Raw genomic sequence first — 12,105 nt, forward strand, 5'->3', positions numbered from 1 at the left:
GCTCTGCATACAAAAACCATTTATTTTCAGCTTGAAATGCTCCAAAAACAAACATTGGCCATTTGTTTGACAAAAGATGTCAACGACGAAGAGGAGGGTTTGAGAAGACATCCTCATCTGTGAAGAATTAAACGTTATTCTCACACAATGTGACTACACAAACAGGAAAGTCATCGTCTCACGCTGCAGATGCTCCAACACTGGCTCAACATCAGCTGAAGCCAGACAGGTTTCATCCCCAGGAACTTCTGAAATACAACCATAGACTAAAACTGATTAGTTAGAAGAGGAGGGTCCTCCTGGCTGCATCTCTGGTCAGCAGTGATGTTGGATTTTTACAGACAGGTGAAACCACCTGTAGTCTGGGAGACCAGCAGAGTCTCATCAGGCCTGCGATGCAAGCCGCTCAATGATTCTCCTGTAGTCTTCAACAATAATCTGGTAACTCTTCTCCAGCTCTTCGTGCTGCGTTCGAGTGTCCATCTGGCCCATGTGGGACACCAGCTCCTCCGGGCGGAGGCACTTCTTCATCTTCGCCAGCTCCCGCTGATTCTTCTGCACAAAGACGCCCAGTGGTTCGGTTATTTCATAAGGTTGGATTCCCTCCTTATTACCTAAAGAATGGCTGCTTACATTTTTAATTGCAGTTATTTAGATATTTAACTACCACAGGAAATGTATAACTGATGAAAAATGAGTCACACCTCCATAACTGCAACACATTACAGATTAAAAACAGACATGATAAATATTTATATGACTAGTATGGGTATCACACGTCTGCAGTGGCAGAATGGTACAGAAGGTACACGCTCACTTTTTGTTGAGAAAATTGCCGTGTGCACATGCATGCTGATGTGATCATGGGGGGAACTGAGGCTAAGAGCAGAAATGTATAATCCAGCTAAAATTCACGGAGCAAGACTTTATGCAATTCATGTAAGGACACGCTGCATCTCCTGAGGGGGGGAAAACAGGCTGCATCTGGCCACCAGACCTTTCCCAACTACCCTCCCCAGAAAACTCTTACTTCCTGCTTCTCCACATTGCAGTAGTCTAATGTCAGAGCAGGTTTGTGTGCGTTTGCGTAACTGAACTTCAAACACAAGGTTTTGAATCCCAATACATTCAATGCCCTCACATGCAGAAACTGCACTGTTTAAATTAAAGTTGAGCCCTAAATAAAACATACCTGGAAAGATCTGATTTTGCAATTAAAGACACTTTCCTTGTTGTAAAAGAGCTGCAACAGTACGGCTCTGCATGTTTGCTTCAAACACTTTAGTGAAAAAAATGTCTTCCAAAGAAATGCAAATCCTGACTAATGATGCATCTGTGAATAGGGGAAAAGCTCCAGCAGCAGCAAAACAGATGCCTGGTGTGCTTTATTGTGCCACCAACAATGGAGCTGTAGTAATCTATCTATTTTTACAAGACTGAAGATCAATTTGTCGCCTGTTTTAATGGTAACACAATAGATTCTGATAACACTGAGCTGTAAGACAAACAAAATGATGACATACACGGTCTGTTTAGCTTCTGTCACTATTAGCTTTCATGCTCACTACAGTCCTGCCACCAGACAAGTTTCTGAATAATTCAGGAACCCATCTACTGCATTTTTGTACCCTCTTTACGAAACTCTGGAGCTCTGATGGCATAAAACCTCACCCTGTATGGCCCAAAAAGCCTCCTCTTCACCTCCAAGCGATATTCTTTTGCCTGTTCCTCATCACTCATGTCTGTCACTCTCAGGCGCAGGATCTCATACACGCGTCTCGTGTGTTTCTAGAATAAAAAATACAATATCTTTGCAAATCTGGAGCACAATGCATCAAAGTGGAAATCAAATGGTAATTGACTGCAGAATGATACCACACCTTGTTAATTTTCAACTTGTCTTGAGCCTCTTTGACCATTTCGTCAGAGAAGCCGAGGGGCAGCTTGTCTACAGCGAAGGCCGGTAAACTCTGACAAAGTTTTGACAGCACAAAGTCTCTGAGCTTCACGTAGTTCTCAGACGGGTCTTCAGCTGACAACAGACATCGATAAACGTTTAAATCGATTGTTTTTAAAATGCTTAAAAAAGGGAATGAAAGAAAAAGCAAAATGAATGTGTGTGTGGGGGGGGGGGGGGGGTTGTATGAGGCTACAGTGTCTCTTAATAAAAACAAAGTTTTCTCACCTGTGATGTCCTGGACTTTAGGAAGGCCGCAGTAGAATCGGTGCACAGCTTCCAGGAGCTGAGCCCCATGACCCTCTCCTTGGAAGGGAGGCAGGATCAACATCTGGCTGTTTTTTAGAAGTTCAGAGAGACGAGGAAACAAGTTTCATCAGGATTAGTCAACATGCCACATCAGTGTGGCATCTAACGTAAAGAAAAGACGAAAATTCAGAGCCAGAGCATCCAGTCTTTGATTCAAAGTTGAAACTGATAGATTTATGATCCTGATGTCAGTTCAACAAATCAAATCTCATCCATAAAGCTGTTTTCAGATACAAATCACACTGGATTGTTAATGAAACAAACTCGGCTTCAATGGGTGGCTATGGAAGCCAGTAATTTGGGCTCTTTGGGAAGAGGATAAAGAAATGTATAATTTTCCACTCCCTTTTCATACAAAAGAGCGGGAAGGCACGTGCTGCCCCAACAATTACCTTACACGTGGTCGGGTTTTGTCTGGATACACGTAGTAATTATAAACTGTCATGTAGCCAACCGTTGCATAGAGAGTCTCCCCATCTTTATTGTACTTTTCAAATCTGCAGATAAAACACAAAGGCAAAACAGGTCAATTACAGGCACACTCCCCGAGCAGTGTCCATTTTACCCTCTCCGTTCTCAGGCCCACCCTTCACCCCCCTTACATCAGCATGTTAGAGCAGCCAGGCCCCGATTGGTACACCTGCTACAACCTGAATACATTATGCACTTAATTGGAGTACTGCAACTTAGAGAAAGAGAAGGGGCTGGAGGAGGGACTGAGCTTCTCAAAATCACTTCAGTCCATTTTGCCTATTGTCAGTATTAGTAGTTGCCAGGGTAAAGAAAACACCGGCAGAGGCTCTTTTTACTGTTACCACATTGTTCGCGGTTTCAAAAGACAACAGTATTCAATTCAACGCTTGCCCCTGGAAAATCTGAAAAGGGCTTTTGGCACAAAGGAAGCTCTTGCCTGATCAACAATTCTCCTACGAGGGAAATATAATCAAACGGGCCTGGTAATTGGTCACAAGCGCCACAAAAAGGGCCTTTGTTTTTCAATGACACAATAAAGGCTTTAGTGAGTATGTGTGTGTGTGTGTGTGTGTGTTGGGACGCTGGGGGTGATGTCAAATCAGGAGGGCACTCACACAAGAAAGAAGTCCCAACGATCATCATCTGAATCAATGAAACTGGCCGTCTCTATGAACCACATGAGGAAGGTTTGCAGACGCTCGTGGTATTCTTGGAATCCTGGGCAGGTAATATCAGCCTGATGGGGGGGGAAAAAAGAGGTCAAACATGGTTTTAGGTAAAATCTCACCCCTCGTAGTCGGTTGGTCGGCTGAATGTCAACATTGATCATAAATGTATGTGCCAATTTGAGTTGTGGGAAGGTTTTTCGACAGAGACACAACATTGTGGTGTTCTGCGCTGAGTAAAGGCTCCATTAAAGATGCTCCAGGGTTTGACAGAAGACAGAAGGAACAGCAAGACAACATGGTTTGTTTGGTTTTAGTCCCCACCCAGGCATTACATAGACTCAAGCAAAATGTCCTGCTATACAGTTAAGAGCCTAAAACAACAGTGTAACAATCCAGGCCCCCAAAATTAGAAAATGATGCCCAGAGTTTAGCAACACTACCATGTTTAAAGTCATTTCAACATCACCACTGTGTTTACAGCCGCTTTCACCATCTAACGTTGTTGATGGCGGCTCCAGCCAATGCAGCAAAGGGCCAAATCACTTTACTTGCATCTTTCTTTGCTTTAAGGGGACTCCAGCCACCATATTAATTGAAGAAAAGAACATTTAGACATTCAAAAGGTAATAATACGGCAACATAAATGGGAAAGAGTTTAACTCTGCAGACATTCATGATTCTTGATTAATTTAATAAAGATGCAAAATATTTCTGATGAGTTTGATTACAAAATGTTTTGGCTGTTGTCTTTTTGTGTTCTTAAAAATATATTTCTTCTTCAAAACAAAATTTTGGGGTGGTGTTGTCTTTTTTTATACACTAACAATAATGCTATGCAATAATATTGTTTATCTTTTTACATAGGTAGAGAACAGTCAATGTAGTTTTTCTGTTCAGGTTTTAATACTATTATATTTAACTGAGACCGTATGTGTGAGCGTTCTCAGTCTTCTGGTGTGTTTCTGACCAGTGTATGACAAATATCAAAAACAATGTGAAAAACAACCTCCAAGTCTTATTTCTATTCCTCATTTTCACAAAAACTCTTTTAAAGCTTTTTTCCTCTTAACAGCAAATTACAAAGGTGATGAAACAACTTGCTTCTAAACACGTCAAGCTTGAGTCAACAAAGGAATAAGACTTTTGTCATTTTAAGGTGAGTGAATCGGTGTTAAAATGCTGACAGAAAAGTTTTGACCTGCACAACCTTCTGGAAAAGCTATTTGAAAACAGGTGGACTAAGAAATAAAAAAAAAAACACTTGTATGTACTCAACTGTAGTCTGTACATATATAGCAGCATATTTACAGCCTGAAAAATAATATTTTCATAACGCACGTCGGGTTAGATTAACAGGATGGCTGAATAACACCTTATAATCACTCAAGTATAGTTATAAAACCTTTCCTGACAATCTTGCAGCTACAAGAAAAAGGGAAAATCAGGGTAAACATCAAGCTTGCTGTGACAAAAGGGAGACAGACACATTCCATTTTAGACGTAATACAACTTTTAAAAGCTGCAAAAATGAATCACTGGTGATTAAGGGATAGTCTAAACATTGAAGGTTATCCAGACCAGCACATCTTTATACGGACGGACAAAATGGTAGGCATTCAACAGTCAAATGTGATACCTTGTGAATCTGGTACGTGAGCTCTCCAGCCTCTTCATTGTGGACTGTGTATGTGTGAAGCAAGGTGCCAAAAGGCTTGAAATTTGCCTCCTTCTCCAGCAGCGACACAAAGTCATCAGTGTTGGAGGTGAAACCGGCTGGAATGATTCCCCGGATCTTCCCTTCAATATCGTCAGGCTGTAAACAACAGGACAGATCCGTTTTAAAATACCGCATACAGACAATCCTTCCCATAGAAATAATTCAAAATAGAGTCTATCGACTCTAAAAATATTCTTTGCATGGGTTAAAAATATTATAGCAGTCTGTTAATGAACAGTAAAAAAAATAATGGAGGCATGTTTTGTTCTGATGAAAACAGAACCATTAGGCAATTAAAACTGTCAGCTGAGCAGAGACCACAGCAGCAGCACCCCCCCCCCCAGGTGAAAGGGCCACTTAAATCAGTGCATTTACTACTTATGTTAACCATGAATATGTGATGAAGTTGCCACAATAAACGCAATTCTGCTTCTCACTGGGAAAATGAATCTTATGAATTGATCTCAACTTAACAAACCTTTTGCCGTCCGTAATAGAGGCCTCTCCCATAATCCTGCCAAGTGAACCCAATCAAATGAATTTGCCCCCACATTTCCAAAGACACAAAGGAGGCCTGCCCTTGGACTTTTTACTCAGTGCAACCTGTGGTTAGTTCAGCTGTAATGTTTGCATTGTATCCATTTCCACAAGGATTGACATGAGAACACTTTGCTAAGCAGCCCTTTCACACCATTTACATGTGTGATGGGCGTTAATTCAGCCAAGAGACCCTTGCTGCTTCGCATTGAAAACTGGGAAATGAAGAAGGTCTGAGCAACATGCACTACAAAAGGCTAATAAAACATACTGCTAATTCTCTCCTTTCAGACATCAGCTAATATCTAACTGGAAGTAATGCACCTGCAGCTGAATGCCTCTTAACTATTGTAATTGTTCAGCCACATTTCTAAGGAACAAGGGCCATACTTAAAAGGCCATGGACAAACAAGTCCCTTTATCCCAGGCACTCTTCCACATACTAGACACTAAACTGCACAGCCTTCTTCAAAAGAGCTCTCAGTTTTGCAAGAATCTGACTTAACAATATTCTTTTAGAGCATTTTGTCAATGTCTTTGATTTTCAACATGGAGCAGAAACTATCTAATTTGTTGTGTGGGTGTTAATTCATCCCTTTAATCTACACCAATCTGCACCCACAGTTTTGTTTACAATAATTCCTTGAATGCAGGATTTTTTTTACTTTGGTCACAAATTCATGTGCTGAAATATTTTTTGTTGTAAACACTCAACTGTTCTATATCCCATGTGAACAAAGTCTGGCGTTGGAACCAGTGTTTTCCTTACGGTCCAGCCGTGCTTTTGCTGCCAGTTTAAAAGAGAAGGTGGTGATTTCTGGTGAGAGACTTGTATCAACGTGGCAGCTGCTTAAACACCATCTCTGCCTCCCTTTCGCCCCTCACCAGCTGCACCAAACCCGACAGTCCACGCGCACTCAGACACAAACACTCTTGAGATGCAGCCTGAACTCTGCTGCTCCCCTCACTCTCTCCACCTACACCAGCTGCACTCAAACCTTTCACGGGGTGAACACTCAGAGGTCGACGCTGAACACCAAGTGAGCGGCACACGCAGCCACGAAACCAGGCATCACATTTTATTTTGAATATCAGGTTCAAACTGTGTACCCCACAACACCTTTAATGGCTCTCTCAGTTGCACACACAAAAAACGTCTGCCGTAGCGGAGATGAGGCGGGCCTCCACTGGAGGGACCTCTGGAAGGCCTTAGACTGTATAAGTGCTGAAGTTTCAAAAGTGGTCATACCACTGCACCCACCACCAGTACAAACGACATTGTCCAGTGGGGATGTCCTGCTGTTTCCAGACAGGACAGATGTCCCCACTGTTGAATCATCTGACCTCAAAAGGGGCCCTGGTCAATTCAACTGATGTGTTTCCTGCATTGAAAGCATCAGGGAAAATTCAAAGTTCCCGGCGGGCTTTTGTGGCGTTCTAAAGGAGGAGTTGTGAAGACAAACGTTTTACTTCACCGTTCCTGCAAATATTGGTTGTTGATATGTAAATGTGTGTTTCCAGCAATCATAAAAAAACATGTTACATAATTAGTGGTACAACATCAAAGCTAACTGTAAAGCTATTAGCCTTGTAATAAAATTAAAGAACACATTTACTCTTTGCACTGAAAATAGGCTGACACGTGTGACAATCTGGCCACCTTTCAGAAAGGTTTTTATAGATATTCAATTGTTCCTGATTCACATTCTTGATGAAAAAAAAACCCAGTCCTGGAAATATATGAACAAGACATCCAACCGAGTCACATTACTCCTCCTGCTGATTCAATCACACAAATCACTGTAGAGAAAAATCAATGCTCACGTTGGACCCCAGTTACAAAGCCTTTTAAACCCTCTTCCAACAGGGAGGAGCAGGATTAGTGTACTAGCACGAGGGGCCATGATGGGTGAGATTTAATCTAAGGAAACAGGAATAACGTCAACATTCAGAGAAGCTCAAATAATTCAGAAAGTGACAAAAACTTATACTGGAAAATGAAAATAAAAAGCTCACCAACAAGAGGGGTTCAAATTTCTATCTTCACTGTTGTGTAAAATGCTTATTAAATAGCTTTCTATGATAAATGCTTCCTACTATAACTGTCAGAATTTTAAAGCTGATGGACATAATTGGTACGAGATGATAAAAAATGTCAACTCTCCAGAGTTTACATTTTTTTTCTCTTATTATTCTGCTTGAATTTGACCTAACACAGCGGTTTTCAAGTGCTAAATGGAGTTAAACAACATCTTACCTCCACACAATCAAATGTGTCTGTGACTTTCAAAGAATATTTCACTTTGAAGAGGGTGCTCAGGTTTCCAGCAGTGTAGAAAAGTTGAATCTGAAGTCCTTTGTATCCAAAGGCAACTTCACTGCAGACAAAGAAATAATATCACCACATATCTTAACTATTGTAACCAGAATAAGTACTTTTGGTGTACAGTGATTAATTCATAAAATTCTTTTTTCCTATAAAATTCTGTATTACTTTTGTATCTGGGCTCTCAAATCAATGCTTACTGTTGCTGGGGGCATGTTTTTTTGAGGTTACCTAGATGCAGGTTCGTAGCCAAATACATTTCATTATGGAACTGCGTGATTGGGGTTTACTAGCAATTACACTCACTGAAATAATTAATGGCCCAATTACCGAGTTCCCTTTGAGTTGATTGCAGCAAGTGCAAAAATAACCAATTTTACTTTTGAATAATTTGGAAATGCAATTTGGAGCTTAATAACACGCTACTGTGGGCCTACACACAGGTGTCACTGCCAAAGGGGCAGGAGGATTTTTATAACAATTTGAGCATCATGTAAGGTTAATAATGTGACTCTCGCAGCTTAACAAACTAGGCAAGACACATAGAGTGCCAAACTAACAATGTGGCAGACTTGATAATGGCAGGTAGCTATTATTCAAGAACATACATAGGAGATAAGGGAAACAAAAGCCCTGTTAAATCAAATGTGGAACATACAGTTAATTATAACCAGGCAGAAATTTCCTTGCCCTTCCTCAGATAAGCACCTGAGGCCATCAGTCAAACGATGTTAGGTTAACATATAATTTTAACAGAATTTAACATGATAAGTAGACTTATCTTCAGCTTATAACAACTGTAAAGATGCAATGACTTGTTTAAGCTACATTAAAGCTTAAAGTTTTGTGGCAACAAGCACGCCATTCAGTGAACCTGACCTCTCCGCCATGTCTGCATCGACTGCCTTTGAGATTTTCTGCTAAATTATTAAAACGCAGTTAATCATACAGTCAAAGCCTTTTGAATTTTGGTAGGAAGTTGGATCACTTTATCAACCTCTTCTTACATAAAGTTAGAGACATAAACAAGTGTGTCCATTCTTATCTTCAATTTTTTCTCAGATATACAATGAGCTGTAAGTGAATATCTATACCATCTGCTCCAATATAACCAGATTGAAAAGGCAACACTATTATTTATTTATTTTTTTTAAATTATTGTGCATCTGTATGCAACCACCATCCATTCTACCAACAGATATTTTGAGCTAAACTGCTCTGTACAGCATGGTGGCCTCTTTTATTCCTCAGAAGGACTGTGGGTCATAACAAGCAAGTTTTCTTAAATAAGTTAAATAGAGCTCATTAGACACCCTTTACACTCATACAGTAACACTACAATAAAAACATCCTGGCAGCTCAAAACAATCTGCATGACATGTTTGAAGAGACTCATTAGTCACTATTCCAAAGAAGATACGTGTCCTAAAATCAACTGTTTGAACTGAAGAAGCCTTCTGGATAGAAGGCGAAACGTCTTCAAGAGAAGAAACCCAGTCCAGTTGACATAGAAAACTACCTTGGATACAACTGTTTGACTATTAAATAGTTGGATTCAGATTCTCTTGGTTGCTAATAACAAAAGTCAGTTGTAGTTTATTTATTGTAATAAAGATGGGGAGACTCTCTATGCAACGGTATCATCTTTATTAGATGATTGAGAATCTACACAGACAAAAGTCAGTTGTTCTAATCTTCTCATAATCCTGACAAACAATCGGATAGGAAAAAAGTAGACTGGAGAAAAAATATATTGAGTGGGGAGGCACATGAGCTTTGTTTAACCAGACCAGTTCTTTTAGTGCTGGGTAAATGGTGGAAATATAATTGAACACATTTTGACTTGTCTTTAATATAAGCATAGAATGCGACCAGTAAATAAAGTTTTACATGCACTCCTGACAAGTATAACAGTCAATCATGAATGGTGATTCATTTTTGCATTACTGCGACATTCTGCTTTCAACAGAATACCTGTGGTCCATACACATTATTTCTTGCACCACTGTTTAAGTTAAAGCTCCAAAATGACCCTGGAGGTTCCTGTAGGTACACAGTAGTGAATACTGTATGTTTAGGAGACTGTAAAATGAGGCACAAGTCTCCACAAATATGCCAACCATATTCTTTTGCATGATGAAAACCAGGATTACCATGATCATTTTGTGTAATTAGGGATTTTAAAAGATACTCACTCATCTCCAAAAAGCTGGTGGCTGTATTCAGGGTGGAACGTAGTGCCATCATCATCAACATCCTCTGGGAAGCGAACTAAAAGGAAAAGCCAATTAGTTGCAGGTAAATTAAAGCTCAGTAAGTTATGTATGACATGCCATCTGATTGTCTCTTCTACAGCAGTAGCCAATTAAAATATTGTGATTAACACCTGACAGAGAGCGTCTACAGAGGAAAGGAGGCATGTTTAACGACAAAATGATGAGCGCACCTTGCACGTGCAAAGAGACTAGAAGGAATATGGTATAGGGAGAAGTAGGACTGATTCATAAGGAAAACTGGGATAAAATAGCCATACTAATCTCTCATTACAGGTTACAGATTGCAGCACTATGTACAAAACAGGGAGCAAACTCAGTAGTCATAAATACGACCTACTTCACTTGTAAAAATATATATACATACCCAGCTTCAAAGATAGGGCTTCATTTGTGTCACACTTGTACTCAGCCAGCTTCTTTTCCATAGTATTTAGGGCTGAATAACATAAGGATTAAACAGGAGTTTGTGTTTTTAAAATAAACAAAACAATAATTGCAAATCATGATATTGCAAAGTAAACAAAGTGATTTATATTATCTTTGACACTGAAATTCTACATCCAAGTAGACAATAGACCGTCTTTCGTTTACATAACACGGTAGTTTCATGTACGCACTAAATATGTCGGGGACACGTTAGATTACACCTAAAATTTCTCATGTACTTATGTATTTGTTAACCATACAATCAAAAGTAAACGTTACTCTAATACAACAATATCTGTCACAATATGCAGCCAGGCCCCCCAATGTTGTTTTGAAAGGTAACATTACGCTAGCTTAGCTAGCTCAATATTAAAGCTGTCACTACATAATTCACAGGTCCAGAAGCTAAACTTTAAGACCTGCGAACATTCCTCGATGTGTGACGAAAAAAAAAAACAACGACAGCAGAGTGAGAGTACGAAAAGCTTTATCTTCTTACCCGCCATTTCTGAAGCAAAGTGACAACCTCCCAAAAGACCCGCGGAAACCGGACGACTTCCGGGTTCGTGTGAAAACAGGATATAGATTTTTACACTTCCGGTACGTTTTAGATAATGATTTCAAAAGAAGACAAAAATATCATGTAAAAAGTCATAGTGTAGGAAAAACATTAAACACACAACACGAAAATTATATTTTGATATTTTGAATAGTTGATGAATGTACATCATTTCTAGATTCGTGGTGAATAGGCAAAAAGAAAAAGGGACTCCAGAACAAGGAAATTTAGAAAAAACTTCTTAGACAGTTTAGAACAAAATACTTTTTTAATGGTAGGAATATAAAACAATATTAAAAATAAAATGGGTCATCATTGTAACGTCAACACACTTGACAGTCTGTCAACTGGGTTAGTTTTTTAAATTGCCTTAAAAAATTGCCATTGGATCTATCACATGCATCATTTTTGGCTGCCAAAAATATGAGTAAAGAATGAAATGATTACTTATTGGCATTTCAAGGTTTGTAAATTTCCAACTGCTATTTTAAAAAGCTGAAATAAAAAAATGTATATTATTTTTTATTTACATCATACCAGACAAAGCAAATATTTCCTAGGCTGTAACTCCTATTTAACCACCTGAAGATTCGGGAATGAACTGTCCCTTTAAGACAATATGAGCGGCTACAGTATTTCTCCATTCGCTGCAATTAAGGTTCATTTGACATATTTTAAGTTATTTTGACAGTATAGGCAGCATTAAAGTAAATAATCAAGTAATACAATAAGGGGGGATGTATCATATATGCATAAATATTATTTATTGGCATTTTCCTTCGCATTAGCGAAATGAGGGAGGTGACTGATACCCTGACTGTGAAATCCTGAATCCACACTCCTCCACGGCCCAGGT

The 12,105-nt window shown here is 39.5% G+C and overlaps 1 protein-coding gene across 2 annotated transcripts; it reads right to left on the reverse strand.

The window, feature by feature from the left end:
* On the reverse strand, positions 1 to 11,267 carry hat1 (histone acetyltransferase 1). 2 transcript variants are annotated; one of them, XM_011609747.2, is made up of 12 exons: positions 11,190 to 11,267; positions 10,629 to 10,700; positions 10,184 to 10,259; positions 7,920 to 8,040; positions 5,045 to 5,221; positions 3,355 to 3,476; positions 2,659 to 2,763; positions 2,186 to 2,292; positions 1,881 to 2,032; positions 1,672 to 1,788; positions 356 to 555; positions 1 to 248 (listed from the first exon to the last, which is right to left on the reverse strand). In XM_011609747.2, exons 1-11 carry the CDS (start codon positions 11,194 to 11,196, stop codon positions 385 to 387), a joined length of 1,227 nt encoding a protein of 408 aa, XP_011608049.1. In that variant the 5' UTR covers positions 11,197 to 11,267; the 3' UTR covers positions 1 to 248; positions 356 to 384. The 2 variants fall into 2 exon arrangements, with proteins under 2 accessions (XP_011608049.1, XP_003961962.1); XM_003961913.3 differs by having other exon boundaries at positions 1 to 555.
* Positions 11,268 to 12,105: the final 838 nt, after the last annotated feature.

The sequence above is a fragment of the Takifugu rubripes genome, chromosome 1, assembly GCF_901000725.2.
Source record: "Takifugu rubripes chromosome 1, fTakRub1.2, whole genome shotgun sequence".
In the NCBI taxonomy this organism is placed as follows: Eukaryota; Metazoa; Chordata; class Actinopteri; order Tetraodontiformes; family Tetraodontidae; genus Takifugu; species Takifugu rubripes.